The sequence below is a fragment of the Dendronephthya gigantea genome, unplaced genomic scaffold, assembly GCF_004324835.1.
Source record: "Dendronephthya gigantea isolate DGI-Jeju-01 unplaced genomic scaffold, DenGig_1.0 000000F, whole genome shotgun sequence".
NCBI lineage: Eukaryota > Metazoa > Cnidaria > Anthozoa > Malacalcyonacea > Nephtheidae > Dendronephthya > Dendronephthya gigantea.
The window spans coordinates 5,842,352-5,859,633 of record NW_021163010.1 but is presented as its reverse complement, the minus strand read 5'-3'; the positions used below and the strand labels follow the sequence as shown (position 1 = coordinate 5,859,633).

The window sequence follows — 17,282 nt, the reverse complement described above, 5'->3', positions numbered from 1 at the left end:
CTTTGAAACTGTTTAGAACTAAATAGAATGTATTTGAACACATGAGGAACATAGTTACGCATTTACGCCTGCCGCCTGCAAGGAGGGGTTAAACTGTTAAAGAGGCTGGAAAGACTATGACCTTTTAAACTTAGTGCATAAAATATGGTGGAAGTTGGAACTACTGGAAGTTCCTTTCGTAATAACTGGCTTATGGATTGAAATTGCTCTTCAAAGTGAAAATGCTGGTTCCATGGGCTTCAACCGACAACAAAATGACTTCAGTGAGAGCGAAGTTTTCTACGAAGTGATTAGTTTCCTCGAAAACCATATACATTAGCAAATTCTATAAATAACTTCGACTTGCACCTGTATATACTAAGCAACATGCAGTACACCGCATAATTTTGACTGGGATGAGCTAATAAAGTTCCCCGTAATACAATAGTTGAACACTATATGCACCGGGATAAAATGTCAGGCAATTATCTATATGTAAAATAATATTATTCATATAAACACTGGATCGTTGGCATCCAACAGTACAGACCAACATTCATGCAGCCAGCATACAACGTTGTAACGACGTTTATCTTCATAATTGAACATATGACGAGTATTCAGTTCTTAAAAATTAATGATTAAAATTGAGCAAATCTTTATTTTCCAAACTTAACGCACATAAACAGCAAACACATCTGAGTCGCCACTGACATCATCTGAAAATCAAAACAGTCGAATGAGGGTGCAGGGTGCAATTAATTGCATGCAGAGTGTCTGTACTGAATCCTTCATTCCATATGTAAATTCTTTGGCAGTGCTGTAGAACTAAATTCACTAGAGGAGGGGCTCCCTTGATGAGGGCGAAGCAACTTCGTAGTTTGCTTGCATTTTTGCTATAAACTATAATGTAAATTGGTGATTCTGTGGAACATCTCGTACTCGGAAAAAGTTTGTTATTTTTTAAGGTTCGTTGGACCGGGATTTCCAATTTTCCTATTTTTTATTTATATTTCTCCTTGCTCCCATGGTATAAGAAATCAGTCTAATGCATGCTTGTACTTACTATGCTGGTTGTAATTGACTTTCGTGGGAAGCTTACTAAATATGAACGAATTCCCAGGAAACCTTTTCTCCCAATCGCAGCCGTCTGTAATGCCCATTGAAGATACCGAGAGCCAACCTAAATCGATAGTGCAAAATAGTGCGTAGGAGAAATTGATATGAAAATCTCTGCACTCTTTATTCCAACAGGGGCCCTCGATTTCAAAGTGATTAAACGTTGAGCCAGCTAGGTCATTCCATGGTGATTCGAGAAGTCTTGGGTGAGAAAACCAGTCCAAATAGGTACTTGAAACAGCGTTGAATCGTAAAACCAGTTGTTCTTTACCATTCTTATACAACACCACTCGTGCCTTTCCCAAAACGAAAAAAATATGCATTATTAATAGGAAATGTGAAATGTGTGGTATCACACTGGTGGGGTATAAAATCTCATATACCGTTGATGTATACCTGGACTTTAGCAAACTCTAGCGCATTCGCTTCACTGATAGATGAGCTATAATATTCACCTCTTTTGGGCCAAAAGTATGCCAATTTTTTAAATTTACAATTCTGTTTTTATAGTCTTTTTTGAAATCAGCGTTTTTATTCAAGGCTGCCGGGGAAAATTCTTGCGAAAAAATCGTCCCTTTCCAAATTGACGCAATTCTTCTTAGAGCATTTCCAGATACCGTTTTAAATACCAAAGTCCACCCTAAATTAACAAAAAACAACACGCCTAACCCTTAGTTGGGTTCTCTCCGAAAAAACATTTGTTGTAGCCATATTATTGTGCTTTGAAAGTAATTTGTCTCCGAGAAAAATCAAATGCGGTTGTGACATATGTTCCATGTACTCTAGCTGGTGATTTTTACTGTCAACATTGCTATGTTTTGACGTGCGTTGTAATTTGATATCCTGAAATGGGTGCTTTGTATCTTGGCCATGGGACTAATCTTGCGTTTTCCAATTGGTTCAAAATTCTTCTCAAGTTAGAGTTGGTTTTGTCAAATATTTAAATATTTTACTAAGCTTTCCTGACTCACTTTTGGCGGCTAAGAATAATCAGTATTCAATTCAAATTCTACAAAGAAATTTATTGGATGCATGGTTTCACATGCATCTACATAACATAACGACTTCATATTGACCGTTATACAAGTCGAATGTTGAATATATTGAAGAACGAGTGTTGCCCTGAATCAGTATGACCTAAAATTAGCAATACACTTAAAAAAGAACCATGCATGTATGTAAATAAAGGGGCACGGGGGCCAATTTTAGCCGTACCATCATAGGCGGCCCAGAACTGATCTCACTGACCTCGCGCGACGCTTATGTTGTCTGAACAATCTTATATTATGACATAATATAAGATTCATAATATAATATAATAATATAAGATGTCATAATATAAGATTGTTCAGACAACATAAGCGTCGCGCGAGGTCAGTGAGATCAGTTCTGGGCCGCCTATGGTACCATGCCAAAAAATCGAGACTATCGAGTGTAGTGTAAACGGGGCTTTCATTTCAGCATAAATTTGCCTGGTGGAGTGAACGGGTTTTTAATCCTCATGCCGGCAGCTATAGCTACGGCACTGGGCAAAACGATAATCATTTATAATACGAACCTCCAGCTTGCATATCACAAAACACCGGGAAAGCGTTTTCAATATTTCCTACAAAAGTGATAAACAGCGAAAGGCCTATTAGACTAGTCTATCACCTTCACGTTCTTAGTTCTGCTGGTTTCCGTGCGATATTTGTCTCTTAATAGATGCAAACAAAGGAATATTATGTAGGTGTTCTTATCAGAATATTCATTCGCATCTATCGAAAGAAAAAAATCCTCGATACCTATAAATAGTCACGGTTAAATTTTTAATCGACAATGAATGGCTTACTGCCGCTTTGTTCCTCAAGGGATATCCAGTATATTCCATTTGAGCGACTCTCGCTGCGTTTGGCATAGTGTTGCAAAATTTCCTCACATGAATGACCAGGTGATTTCATTGTGATGCCATACTATATCATAATATAACAAATTTATAATGAATGCATGTAGTACACGATAGACAGGGTTCCGTATTACGACTAATACCAGGCAGCGTTGGGCGTTGGTTCCAAACTTCCCCTGACTGGCAGCAACGATGAAAAATTGAAATTAATCTATTTCCTTACCTTATTTGAGCAGTAACATTTCTGTACTTCATCGGCGTAAACATGAACAGAACAGACGATTGCAATCATGGATGCATGAAAAGTAAACCACTTATCTACGAACATCTCCCTAGTGAAGAAATGAACCACCGAATTGTACCAACAAATAATATATCAATGTTCGTAAATTTGCCGAGATATTGTGTCGGGCAAATGGTCTACATTCCTGCCATTATTCCACATAATAACAGTCATAGGCTAGACCCCAGGCTGTGAATGCTTTGGAATTGTGTAGATCGAGTACCTGAGCCAGTTTAAGCATGTACCGAGAATAGTCAATAGTCTAAGCAATTTATAGCCTCTGCAAGTACCTGATGGTAATTTGGTATCCAAGTCCGATAACCAATCGTTTCGAATGATGCAAGCACACACCAGATTGTGTGAGTAGTCGTAACAATCTCAGTCGAAAGTGATTGTTGAAAGTGAGAAGTCAAAAGTGATTGTTTCCCCCTCCCTGTTTCCCCCTCCCCCCCAAACCTTTCAAATGTTGTGGGTTCCGGTTCAATGGGCCGTTCCGCTATTAAATTGAAGTCCTGTTGACACTACAGTCAATTATTGGCGCGCCTCGCTTAAGTTGATGCCTAGTTTAGCCGTACCGACGGTACCGTGCCAAAAATTGGCATTACAGAGTGTAATGCAAACGGGCCTTTTAGGTAAAGTGCTAAACCAGGGAAGTTCATTGATTCTGAGATGTACATCTGGCAAGAGGCGATAATATGATAATATCAATGTTGGTCACGTAGCATCCGAATTAGTGGTGACATAACGCAGTCTGATCAAAGAAGCCTGCACCTCTTGACCTTGAAGCATGCACCATCAGTCACTATCACTATCAGTTCACAAGGTTTGCACGGGTACGAGTCAAGAACACATAATTTCGACAATCACAATCCTATAGAACAGTTGTCAGGGTGAACAATTCACATATTATGCATGAACCATTTGAACACATGAAATCATACTTTGATAAAATTTCAGGCAAATCGGTCAATTTTGGTCAATTTTTTGAAATTTCAAAATTCGGCTAAATACTTTGAACACCACATAATTTTGACTGGGATGAGCTAATAAAGTTCCCCGTAATACAATAGTTGAACACTATATGCACCGGGATAAAATGTCAGGCAATTAGCTATATGTAAAATAATATTATTTATATAAATACTGGATCGTTGGCATCCAACAGTACAGACCAACATTCATGTAGCCAGCATACAACGTTGTAACGACGTTTTTCTTCATAATTAAACATATGACGAGTATTCAGTTAATGATTAAAATTGAACAAATCCTCTGATTTTCCAAACTAACGCACATAGACAGCAAACACATCTGAGTCACCGCTGACATCATCTGAAAATCAAAACAGTCGAATGAGGTGCAGGGTGCAATTAATTGCATGCAGAGTGTCTGCTCTGAATCCTTCATTCCATATGTAAATTCTATTGTAGTGCTGTAGAACTAAATTCACTAGAGGAGGGGCTTAAGGAGGGCGAAGCAACTTCGTAGTTTGTTTGCATTTTTGCTATAAACCATAATGTAAATTGGTGATTTTGCGGGACATCTGGTACATTTTAAGAAAAAAGTTTGTCATTTTTAAAGGTTCGTTGGACCGGGATTACCAATTTTCCTACTTTTTATCTATATCTCTCCTTGCTCAGTCCAATGCATGCCACATTTTGTACTTACTATAATGGTTGTAATTGACTTTCGTTGCAAGCTTACTAAATATAAAAGAATTTCCAGGAAATCTTTTTTCCCATTCGCAGCCTCCATCAGTGCCCAGTGAAGACAACACGAGCCATCCTTCATCGACAGAGCAATTTTTATAATAGAAATTGATATGAAAATCTCTGCATTCATTTTCCTCATAATTTATACAAGGACCGTTAATAACAAAGTGGTTAAACGTTGAACTAGCTAGGTCATTCCATGGTGATTCAAGAAGCCTTTGCTGGGAAAACCAGTCCAAATAGGTACTCGAAGAAGCGTTGAATCGCATAAACATTTGTTCTTTGCCATTCTTATACAACACCACTCGTGCCTTTCCCGAAAACGAAAAAAAATATGCATCATTAATAGGAAATGTGACAATGCAACGGAATGTAATAGAAACTGGCATTGAAAAAATGCATCAGGCCGACCATATAATTTTTAGTGTGCGGTGCCAGTGGTGATATTGAAATGCTCTCTACAAAGATATTCCGGAACAAGAAGGAAAATAGGATTTCCAGAAATCGATATATAACTACAGTTCAACATGCAAGATCAGCCGTAGTCTGATTTTCCGAGACTGCCTAAAAGCCAGGGTCTTAAATTTTTAAGAAATCATCAGTGGTGGCCTGGTGGGGTACGTTTCACTCTGATGGGGTAAAATCTCATACCAGGACTTCAGCAAACTCTAGCGCACTCACTTCACTGATAGATGAGACATAATATTCACCTCTTTTGGGCCAAAAGTACGCCAATTACTTGAATTTACAATTCTGTTTTTATAGTCTTTTTTGAAATCAGCGTTTTTATTCAAGGCTGCCGGGGAAAATTCTTGCGAAAAAATCGTCCCTTTCCAAATTGACGCAATTCTTCTTAGAGGATTTCCAGATACCGTTTTAAATACCAAAGTCCACCCTAAATTAACAAAAAACAACACGCCTTAGTTCTCTCCCAACTGACATTAGTCGTAACATATTATTTGCCTTGAAAGTCATCTCACATTTGTCTCTGAGAAAAATCAAATGCGGTTGTGACATATGTTCCATGTGCTCTAGCTGGTAATTTTACCGCTGTCATCATTTCCATGTTTTAGTGCGTTTTGATATCCTGAAATGGGTGTTTGCATGCATGTATCTTCTGTGTCTATGCGTGCATGGCCATGGGACTAATTGTTTATGTTTTGCTGCTTTTGCATGTGCATTTTTCCATTGGTTCAAAATTCTTCTCAAGTTAGAGTTGTTTTTGTCAAAACTATAAGCTTTCCTGACTCACTTTTGGCGGCTAAGAAATAATCAGTATTCAATTCAAATTCTACAAGTTTATTGTACTGCGTGGTTTCACATGCATGCATCTATACCGACTTAATATGTTGACATTTATGTCGAATGCCGGTTGAATATGTTGAAGACAGAGTGTTGAATACTTAGTATGAAGATGCCCTGAATAAATACTTAAAATTATGTAGCAATATACAACATTTTTTCAAAAAAGAACCATGTAAGTAATATAGACAAATATGAGCTTATAAAAAGTAGGAAGCGATTCTAGTTTTTGGTGGTTAAATTTTTCACAAACCCAATCACATCGCGATCAGAATTCATCTTTTCAGAATAAATTCGCCTAGTGGAGAACGGGCTTTTAAGCCTTATGCTGTAAGCTATAGCTAAGGCACTGTATGCATGGGCAAACCATAATCATTTATAATACGAACCTCCAGCTTGCATATCACAAAACACTGGGAAAGCGTTTTCAATATTTCCTACAAAAGTGATAAACAGCGAAAGGTGTATTAGACTAGTCTATCACCTTCACGTTCGTTCTGCTGAGATTTTCCGAGCGATTTTTGTCTCTTGATACATGCAAACAAAGGAATATTATGTAGGTGTTCTTATCAGAATATTCATTCGCATCTATCGAAAGAAAAAAATCGTCGGTACCTATAAATAGTCACGGTTAAATTTTTAATCGACAATGAATGGCTTACTGCTGCCTCGTTCCTCAAGAGATATCCAGTATATTCCATTTGAGCGACTCTCACTGCGGTTGGCATGGTGTTGCAAAATTTCCTCACATGAATGACCAGGTGATCTCATTGTGATGCCATACTATATCATAATATCAAAATGTTTCAGAACCATGCATGTAGCACACGATAGACAGGGCTCCATATTACGACTAATACTAGGCAGGGTTGAGCGTTGGTTCCAAACTTCCACTGACTGGCAACAACGATAAAAATTTGAAATTAATCTATTTCCTTACCTTATTTGAGCAGTAACATTTCTTTACTTCATCGGCGTAAACATGAACCGAACAGACGATTGCAATCATGGATGCATGAAAAGTAAACCACTTATCTACGAACATCTCCCTAGTGAAGAAATGAACCACCGAATTGTACCAACAAATAATATATCAATGTTCGTAAATTTGCCGAGATATTGTGTCGGGCAAGTGGTCTACATGCCTGCCATTATTCCACATAATAACAGCCATAGCCTAGACCCCAGGCTGTGAATGCTTTGGAATTGTGTAGATCGAGTACCTGAGCCAGTTTAAGCATGTACCGAGAATAGTCAATAGTCTAAGCAATTTATAGCCTCTGCAAGTACCTGATGGTAATTTGGTATCCAAGTCCGATAACCAATCGTTTCGAATGATGCAAGCACACACCAGATTGTGTGAGTAGTCGTAACAATCTCAGTCGAAAGTGATTGTTGAAAGTGAGAAGTCAAAAGTGATTGTTTCCCCCTCCCTGTTTCCCCCTCCCCCCCAAACCTTTCAAATGTTGTGGGTTCCGGTTCAATGGGCCGTTCCGCTATTAAATTGAAGTCCTGTTGACACTACAGTCAATTATTGGCGCGCCTCGCTTAAGTTGATGCCTAGTTTAGCCGTACCGACGTACCGTGCCAGAAATTGGCATTACAGAGTGTAATGCAAACGGGCCTTTTAGGTAAAGTGCTAAACCAGGGAAGTTCATTGATTCTGAGATGTACATCTGGCAAGAGGCGATAATATGATAATATCAATGTTGGTCACGTAGCATCCGAATTAGTGATGACGTAACGCAATCTGATCAAAGAAGCCTGCACCTCTTGACCTTGAAGCATGCACCATCAGTCACTATCACTATCAGTTCACAAGGTTCGACAATCACAATCCTATAGAACAGTTGACAGTTGTCAGGGTGAACAATTCACATATTATGCATGAACCATTTGAACACATGAAATCATACTTTGATAAAATTTCAGGCAATTCGGTCATTTTGTCAATTTTTTGAAATTTCAAAATTCGGCTAAATACTTTGAAACTGTTTAGAACTAAATAGAATGTATTTGAACACATGAGGAACATAGTTACGCATTTACGCCTGCCGCCTGCAGGGAGGGGTTAAACTGTTAAAGAGGCTGGAAAGACTATGACCTTTTAAACTTAGTGCATAAAATATTGTGGAAGTTCGAACTACTGGAATTTCCTTTCGTAATAACTGGCTTATGGATTGAAATTGCTCTTCAAAGTGAAAATGCTGGTTCCATGGGCTTCAACCGACAACAAAATGACTTCAGTGAGAGCGAAGTTTTCTACGAAGTGATTAGTTTCCTCGAAAACCATATACATTAGCAAATTCTATAAATAACTTCGACTTGCACCTGTATATACTAGGCAACATGCAGTACACCACATAATTTTGACTGGGATGAGCTAATAAAGTTCCCCGTAATACAATAGTTGAACACTATATGCACCGGGATAAAATGTCAGGCAATTATCTATATGTAAAATAATATTATTTATATAAACACTGGATCGTTGGCATCCAACAGTACAGACCAAAATTCATGCAGCCAGCATACAACGTTGTAACGACGTTTATCTTCATCATTGAACATATGACGAGTATTCAGTTCTTAAAAATTAATGATTAAAATTGAACAAATCCTCTGATTTTCCAAACTTAACGCACATAAACAGCAAACACATCTGAGTCGCCACTGACATCATCTGAAAATCAAAACAGTCGAATGAGGTGCAGGGTGCAATTAATTGCAGAGTGTCTGCTCTGAATCCTTCATTCCATATGTAAATTCTGTGGCAGTGCTGTAGAACTAAATTCACTAGAGGAGGGGCTTAAGGAGAGCGAAGCAACTTCGTAGTTTGCCTGCATTTTTGCTATAAACCATAATGTAAATTGGTGATTCTGCGGAACATCTCGTACTCGGAAAAAGTTTGTTATTTTTTAAGGTTCGTTGGACCGGGATTTCCAATTTTCCTATCTTTTATTTATATTTCTCCTTGCTCCCATGGTATAAGAAATCAGTCTAATGCATGCTTGTACTTACTATGCTGGTTGTAATTGACTTTCGTGGGAAGCTTACTAAATATGAACGAATTCCCAGGAAACCTTTTCTCCCAATCGCAGCCGTCTGTAATGCCCATTGAAGATACCGAGAGCCAACCTAAATCGATAGTGCAAAATAGTGCATAGGAGAAATTGATATGAAAATCTCTGCACTCTTTATTCCAACAGGGGCCCTCGATTTCAAAGTGATTAAACGTTGAACCAGCTAGGTCATTCCATGGTGATTCGAGAAGTCTTGGGTGAGAAAACCAGTCCAAATAGGTACTTGAAACAGCGTTGAATCGTAAAACCAGTTGTTCTTTACCATTCTTATACAACACCACTCGTGCCTTTCCCAAAACGAAAAAAATGTGCATTTTTAATAGGAAATGTGAAATGTGTGGTATCACACTGGTGGGGTATAAAATCTCATATACCGTTGATGTATACCTGGACTTTAGCAAACTCTAGCGCATTCGCTTCACTGATAGATGAGCTATAATATTCACCTCTTTTGGGCCAAAAGTATGCCAATTTTTTAAATTTACAATTCTGTTTTTATAGTCTTTTTTGAAATCAGCGTTTTTATTCAAGGCTGCCGGGGAAAATTCTTGCGAAAAAATCGTCCCTTTCCAAATTGACGCAATTCTTCTTAGAGGATTTCCAGATACCGTTTTAAATACCAAAGTCCACCCTAAATTAACAAAAAACAACACGCCTAACCCTTAGTCGGGTTCTCTCCGAAAAAACATTTGTTGTAGCCATATTATTGTGCTTTGAAAGTCATTTGTCTCCGAGAAAAATCAAATGCGGTTGTGACATATGTTCATGTACTCTAGCTGGTGATTTTTACTGTCATCATTGCCATGCTTTGCCGTGCGTTGTAATTTGATATCCTGAAATGGGTGCTTTGTATCTTGGCCATGGGACTAATCTTGCGTTTTCCAATTGGTTCAAAATTCTTCTCAAGTTAGAGTTGGTTTTGTCAAATATTTAAATATTTTACTAAGCTTTCCTGACTCACTTTTGGCGGCTAAGAATAATCAGTATTCAATTCAAATTCTACAAAGAAATTTATTGGCTGCATGGTTTCACATGCATCTACATAACATAACGACTTCATATTGACCGTTATACAAGTCGAATGTTGAATATATTGAAGAACGAGTGTTGCCCTGAATCAGTATGACTTAAAATTAGCAATACACTTAAAAAAGAACCATGCATGTATGTAAATAAAGGGGCACGAGGGCCAATTTTAGCCGTACCATGCCAAAAAATTGAGACTATCGAGTGTAGTGTAAACGGGGCTTTCATTTCAGCATAAATTCGCCTGGTGGAGTGAACGGGTTTTTAATCCTCATGCCGGCAGCTATAGCTACGGCACTGGGCAAAACGATAATCATTTATAATACGAACCTCCAGCTTGCATATCGCAAAACACCGGGAAAGCGTTTTCAATATTTCCTACAAAAGTGATAAACAGCGAAAGGCCTATTAGACTAGTCTATCACCTTCACGTTCTTAGTTCTGCTGGTTTCCGTGCGATATTTGTCTCTTAATAGATGCAAACAAAGGAATATTATGTAGGTGTTCTTATCAGAATATTCATTCGCATCTATCGAAAGAAAAAAATCGTCGGTACCTATTATAAATAGTCACGGCTAAATTTTTAATCGACCATGAATGGCTTACTGCTGTCTCGTTCCTCAAGGGATATCCAGTATATTCCATTTGAGCGACTCTCGCTGCGTTTGGCATGGTGTTGCAAAATTTCCTCACATGAATGACCAGGTGATTTCATTGTGATGCCATACTATATCATAATATAACAAATTTATAATGAATGCATGTAGTACACGATAGACAGGGTTCCGTATTACGACTAATACCAGGCAGCGTTGGGCGTTGGTTCCAAACTTCCCCTGACTGGCAGCAACGATGAAAAATTGAAATTAATCTATTTCCTTACCTTATTTGAGCAGTAACATTTCTTTACTTCATCGGCGTAAACATGAATAGAACAGACAATTGCAATCATGGATGCATGAAAAGTAAACCACTTATCTACGAACATTTCCCAAGTGAAGGAATGAACCACCGAATTGTACCAACAAGTAATATATCAATGTTCGTAAACTTCGCTGAAATATTGTGTCGGGCAAATGCTCTACATGCGTGTCATTATTCGACATAATAAAAATCGTAGCCTAGACCCCCGGCTGTGAATGCTTTGGAATTGTGTAGATCAAGTACTTCAGATAGCCACTTAAAGCATGCACCGCAAACCTCTATTATTGTCAAGAATAGTCAATAGTTTAACAAAGTAATTTATAGCCTTTGCAAGTACCTCATGGTTATTTGGTATCTAACTCCGATAACCAATCGTTACCTCGAATGACGCAAGCACCCACCAGATTGTGTGAGTAGTCGTAACCATCGATCTCAGTCGAAACTCGAAAGTGCTTGTTGAAAGTTAGAAGTCAAAAGTGATTGTTCCCCCCCAAACGTTTTAAATGTTGTGGGTTCCTGCATTCGTCAGAATGATAATTGCACACAACTTATCGTGTAGTCTAAATAAGGAAAATTATATTTTTTTGGTGGGTTCTATTTAGGATTCCCCCCCCCCCACTCTCTGATTCTGAGTCCGCGGGTCCTGTCCACTGATCCTGTCTTGCGCAGAGGGGGCAGAGATTTATACCATGTTAAGTGAATAACATGACGTATTTCAATTTTTTGAAACACTAAAAACGTAAAATCTAAAAATTCAAGTTGTGACTTATGGTGCACTCAAAAATCACAATATCCAATTTTTGAATTTAACAACAAAGTCAGGAAAATGGCTACTTTTTCAAGATACAATGAAGATCGCCCTTACGAGGTGTGTGTATATTTGTATATCATATTGAAACAGTTTTTATAGATTGAAGTCATTGAACACTAACTACGTCCAGAACATTTTAATAATAGGTGTATACGTTAATAACGTTATGTTTCTGTGTGAATGTTTTGTTTATTTGTGTGTTTTTATGTTTTGTGTATATATTGTGTGGAGTATGTGGAGACTAGTTCGGGTCTGCATAGTGCTTACACAATCCAATTTTGCTGAATCGAATTCAAGCTTCTATTGTTTGTTTTATAGCTGTTGACTTGCAACAAACTGTGTATATAGACAGTAAATTAGCTATTCAACCCATTGCAGTATTGCGTAGCTGTAAAAGACCACATTCCATACATCAGAACTCAGAAGCCAATTAGACCTACCAAATTAGATAGTGTGAACAGACCCTTTAGTTGAGTTGAGTTTTATTTTCAACAGGTTGCAAATGTCCCAGCAGAGTTCGATACAACTCATGACTTGGATATGGATAAAAAATCTTCCCTGGATGAACATATTTCGGAGGTATTTTAATGCAGTCAAGAGGGGCTCTTTAATTCAAGCATATTTCATATTATTAGTTATTACACTGCAATACCTTATTTTATGCTTATGTTAATATGACGCATGTAAATTTCACACTGGGATTTCAAAAAACTAATAATCCGACATCTGAAAATTAGGCCTGATATCTTGGTTACATAATACAGAATGTATTACTGGCCATGCATGTTTGCATAGTTAAGACAATTAAGACAAAAACCCAGTGGAAATAATTCAAACAGGGCTTAATCCTACTTAGGTATTTTGAAATATTTACTGTAACCTACCCTAACATTATAGACCAGTGTACTAACTGCATTATTGCAATATGATGAAAATCACAAGCAATAAATTATTTTTATAACCATAAAATGTTGTCAGCTTGGGAGAAATATATAGATCAAGTGCTTTTTTGTATTTTAATTCTATCATTGATTGTTCTCATTTTCTTGGCCTTGTCTTGGCTAGTACTGCCCGAAATGTCTGTCATCCCTCTGTGTAGGAAAATATTGGATATCAGCTTGCCTTAAAGCTTGGCTGGAAATCTGGTACAGGACTTGGTAGACATAAGCAAGGTAGTGTAGTATACTTATTTAATAAGAGGTGTTTTCACAGTACATTATATTACTTTTATAGTTAATGTTTAACAGTTTAAGGTCCACTTAAAGATTCTACACAAACTATTCTCAAATATTGTTTGTCTGTTTAGTGCACAACATGTAAGTAGTGCAAGTTATTCCATGGTCAACTTACCCTTGGGTTCAGAGGCTATAACATACCGGCTACACAAATGCACTACATGAAAATAGAGTAATAAACCCTTACATACTTACTTAACTACCACTATATCACTATACAGGTAATAAATAATTATTGGATGAGGTTTAACGTGATTTGAGAATTACAAGTATTAAAGCAGAGGTTTTGTGTTATATCTGCCAAAGCTGTAAGCTGAATATTTGTATCTGGCGAACAAATCAAAACAGAGATTGTTTATACAGTGAATAATAATACTATTTGTTTTGGTTGACTGAATTCTAATATTGGCAAATTGATTGTTGGATGTAGGTAGTATGTATATTTTGTCTTGGTTAGAATATTCAGAATATTCACAGACATTCCTTTCCAACAGGCAGGTTAATTCCTGTTCCAATGGTGATTAAAGAAGACTTCTTATGTCTTGGACGAATGTCAATGGAGGTGATTTTAAATCCCATGCCACAATTAAAATGTTCTTCCAGAATTTGTAGCTGTATTTATACCTAAAACTACTAAATGCTACAACACTAAACAAGGTTTAATTGCCAACTTCTAATGCATATAAGGTTATTTTTTATTAGACTGCTGCTTTGCTTAGTGATAGTATTTCATGCATTGCATTATTAATTCTTTGAATTTTAATGAGCTTAGGTACTGTTCTATAAAAATTCAGTATGTCTCTTTCTCAGTTTTTAAGTGCATTACTGTATTGTGAAAAACAGCAGAAAGTTTCAAAATTGGCTCTTCTTTACATTACTGCCATTAGGCAATATAACCAACCTGATTAGGCTTTATAATAGTGTAGGATTATTCTGTGACTTTAACATACGCTAACTACCTCTTCATACCCTTTCATGTCCCATAAATTCTAGCTCGATCATGCGAATGAAGCGTCAAACAAGAGGCGGACTTTAGAGGTGGAAAAAGAAGAGACAGACGAGCTGAAACAGAAATACCAGGTAAATGAGCAAGGTCTCAGTTTTAAATTTAGTTATCTAAGATATTTGAATTTGAAAGATAATTGATATTTGAAAGACTCAACATTCAAATCAATTCAAATAAAAGCAAACGAAGAATGGTTGCATGAAAAAATAATTTTAACTTCTTACCATGCAGATCTTGATATCTTTTCATACCCGCAGTTACACGTCGTATAATTTTTAAGGCCAGATCTTTTCTTCTTTTGATAGATGTTAAAGAGTGAATAGTTTTGAATGCTCCGATTCATCCATCTCCGACTCTCCTCATTTATGCATGGCAGTTCTAGCCTCTATTCTTTAATTAAGCGAAAATACAAGTATTTTAGCGAAATGTTTCTCTTCTAGACTACACAAGACAAGGAAAAAGCGATCGAAGAAAGTTTAAAAAATTTAAAAGAGAGCTATTACTGTGAACTCTGCGACAAGCAATACATCAAATATAAAGAATACGATAACCACATTAATTCCTACGACCACGCTCACAGACAGGTTGGTTTAAATAATAATTACAGATTAGACAAGTATACCAATGAAATGGGTTTTAGTACGATGGACTCTTGCTTATTGTGCAGATACATAAATAGGATTTCTCCCGTGTGATAAGAGATTTACATGAAATTTTACGAAGAAAAAAAGATGAAATATTCTATCAAATGCAGCTTCTTTTTGAAAATATCTCGTAACTATGGAAGTCATAACTTTTGTAATCTCTTTATCAATGCTTTCTCCCATTTCACATGCTGTTTGTTTGTTTTTTCTCTGAAGAGACTAAAAGATTTGAAAGAAAGAGAGTTTGCCAGAAATACACGTGAGTATGACAGCGCAATATTTAACTTGGACTTTTTTCTCACGCACATAAGTAAGAGAGTTTTTTCTCACAAGACCGGTCTGTATCATTATTCGAAGTATCATTATTATACAGGTATAATTATTCGAAGTAGTCAGTATGAAGATATCCGATGCAGTCAGCGCCAAATTTGAACCTCCCCTGCATCTTCACTGCACTTCGCTTGGCTGTAAGCGTACCTTTTTTTTGCTATGTTAGATTCTCGAAAAAGAAAAGAACGGCAAACTGGAAGCGACGCGCGAAAACTTTCAGCCGCTACACTAAGGTAAGTTTGCATTCAGCTGCTATATAGAGAATAGAGATCAGTGCCGAGAAGAGCAACTGCGCTTCATGTTTGTTTTACAAATTTAGCGCCTGGGTCGGGGATGCCTGTAAAAGCGTATTTTTGGGTATACTGAAATACCACTGGCTGAGTTTAAACAGTCTTCTATGAAACTCTGCGTGCATCAATTTGTAGGAGATTCTCAAAAGAAAATTTGTATTCTATCTAAATCTATTCTAGCCAGAAAAAAACTCCTCATACCTCAAACTTTCCCTCCCCATCTTTAAGTACGCGGCAGTAAACAAACAGTCTTAGGTACATGCAATTATAATTTTGGTATAACCGCTATTGGTTTTCCTCAACGAAATACCTATTTAATGAAATCTTAAGTTCATGTCCTCTGTATATAGCCTCTCCCCCCCCCCCCCACAGTAAATGAAAACATCATTGAAACCTATCTAATCATTGAAAACGTTTAGTTCCGAAAGAACTGATCAGAAATCTTCACAAGCTGCATTTAAATCGACATTCGCCTCTTCGCTTGTCCCACCCCCCTTACCCAGTGAACACATCAAACCCAAGTCCACATTCTCTAACGCACCTCCGCTTCCTAATTCACCTCCCCCACCTTTGCCCTGCGACCCCCCTCCTCCTTTGCCATCGGCACCCGTTCCCCCACCACATCGTAGCAACTACAGTTCTCTAAAAAACTCTGCAAAACCAAAGTTTTTTTCCAAGACAAACGGCATAACGTCCACAGTTAGCGGTTCTCAAAAAGGAGCTATCAAATTTAATTTCGGTTTGGGAAAAAACGCCACGTCGGTGGGTTTTGTAAAAGGCCGCGTCCCTTTAAAAAAGTCGAATGTTTTCGGAGACGACGAGTCAGAAAGCGAAAACGAAAGCGGCAATTCGTCTGCCGATGAAAATGACATTGAACCGGAGGTGGTAGTTAGTACGAAAGAAGAGCAGCAAACATGCTTAACAAAGGCGATAGACTACTTTGACACGTTGATTAACAGTGAAAAGAAGAGAAAAATAATTCGCTTCGTACGTGGCAGTGATGGCAGCGGAATATTACCTGGAACAATTGATGACACGAAACCCAAGGCCTTGCCTCTTTCAAGTATTGTATCAAAAAAATAGTTAGAATTGCCATGTTGGATTTTTCATTGCTGCCTCTCGATCTCTCCATCTGCCTCATTACCCAGGCGCTTTGTGCTTAGTTTCCTTTGCGTGGGGCGCGTTCTCACGTAACGCAGAACATGGCACAAAGCGCCTGGGTACGAGGCAACACTCCACCCGCCGAGCTGTTGAAAGCATGGGTTAAATGGCCTAACGGGGTAGACAATTTCCAATGAAATCATAAGTTTGGATTAGGTAGAATAATTGACGAAGGAAAAGGAATTACTGGGCAATCAAAGAACTGCTAATTGTCCTAATTAGAGCCCGTCAAGACAATAAATTTGTTCTCTGTATATAAATGTATGTAAATAGTAGGTCGTTTTTAAAAAACTGTCTCACAAAAACCTTTATTCCAACCATTACTCGCTGTTTCGTCCACATTTGTAATAATTCCATGTTCACGTAATTTACCTAAATGCACGAATTTTTCCTTGTGAGATTAGGTCAGGATTGGGGTTCAATTTAGGTTTAAAGTTACCTATAATCAACTATAAACATAATCTAAGACCTAATCTTAACCTTGAGGATTAA

General features: G+C 37.6%; 2 protein-coding genes across 3 annotated transcripts; one reads left to right on the top strand and one right to left on the bottom strand.

The window, feature by feature from the left end:
• Positions 1 to 60: 60 nt before the first annotated feature.
• LOC114520035 lies at positions 61 to 3,257 on the bottom strand. The gene is made up of 6 exons (XM_028540237.1): positions 3,207 to 3,257; positions 2,930 to 3,050; positions 2,657 to 2,704; positions 1,554 to 1,738; positions 1,046 to 1,394; positions 61 to 698 (listed from the first exon to the last, which is right to left on the bottom strand). Exons 2-6 carry the CDS (start codon positions 3,036 to 3,038, stop codon positions 652 to 654), a joined length of 738 nt encoding a protein of 245 aa, XP_028396038.1. The 5' UTR covers positions 3,039 to 3,050; positions 3,207 to 3,257; the 3' UTR covers positions 61 to 651.
• An 8,794-nt stretch (positions 3,258 to 12,051) lies between these two features.
• Positions 12,052 to 17,202, top strand: LOC114516236 (protein enabled homolog). Of its 2 annotated transcripts, XM_028535662.1 has the most exons (9): positions 12,052 to 12,181; positions 12,620 to 12,703; positions 13,224 to 13,296; positions 13,854 to 13,921; positions 14,353 to 14,439; positions 14,806 to 14,949; positions 15,226 to 15,268; positions 15,506 to 15,572; positions 16,049 to 17,202. In XM_028535662.1, the coding sequence occupies exons 1-9, from the start codon at positions 12,140 to 12,142 to the stop codon at positions 16,710 to 16,712; spliced, it is 1,272 nt and encodes a 423-aa protein (XP_028391463.1). In that variant the 5' UTR covers positions 12,052 to 12,139; the 3' UTR covers positions 16,713 to 17,202. The 2 variants fall into 2 exon arrangements, with proteins under 2 accessions (XP_028391463.1, XP_028391470.1); XM_028535669.1 differs by lacking the exon at positions 12,052 to 12,181 and having other exon boundaries at positions 12,341 to 12,703; positions 13,190 to 13,296.
• The last annotated feature ends 80 nt before the right edge of the window (positions 17,203 to 17,282 follow it).

Coding starts and splice junctions, on each gene's coding strand:
- LOC114520035 (XM_028540237.1), bottom strand. CDS start 3,038: ATGAAATCACCTGGTCATTCATGTGAGGAAATTTTGCAACACTATGCC. Junction 2,705..2,929: donor CCTTGAGGAACAAAGCGGCA/GTAAGCCATTCA, acceptor TCACTTTTGTAG/GAAATATTGAAAACGCTTTC. Junction 1,739..2,656: donor TTGTGATATGCAAGCTGGAG/GTTCGTATTATA, acceptor TTGTTAATTTAG/GGTGGACTTTGGTATTTAAA.
- LOC114516236 (XM_028535662.1), top strand. CDS start 12,140: ATGGCTACTTTTTCAAGATACAATGAAGATCGCCCTTACGAG. Junction 14,950..15,225: donor ACGACCACGCTCACAGACAG/GTTGGTTTAAAT, acceptor TTTTCTCTGAAG/AGACTAAAAGATTTGAAAGA. Junction 15,269..15,505: donor AGAGTTTGCCAGAAATACAC/GTGAGTATGACA, acceptor TTGCTATGTTAG/ATTCTCGAAAAAGAAAAGAA.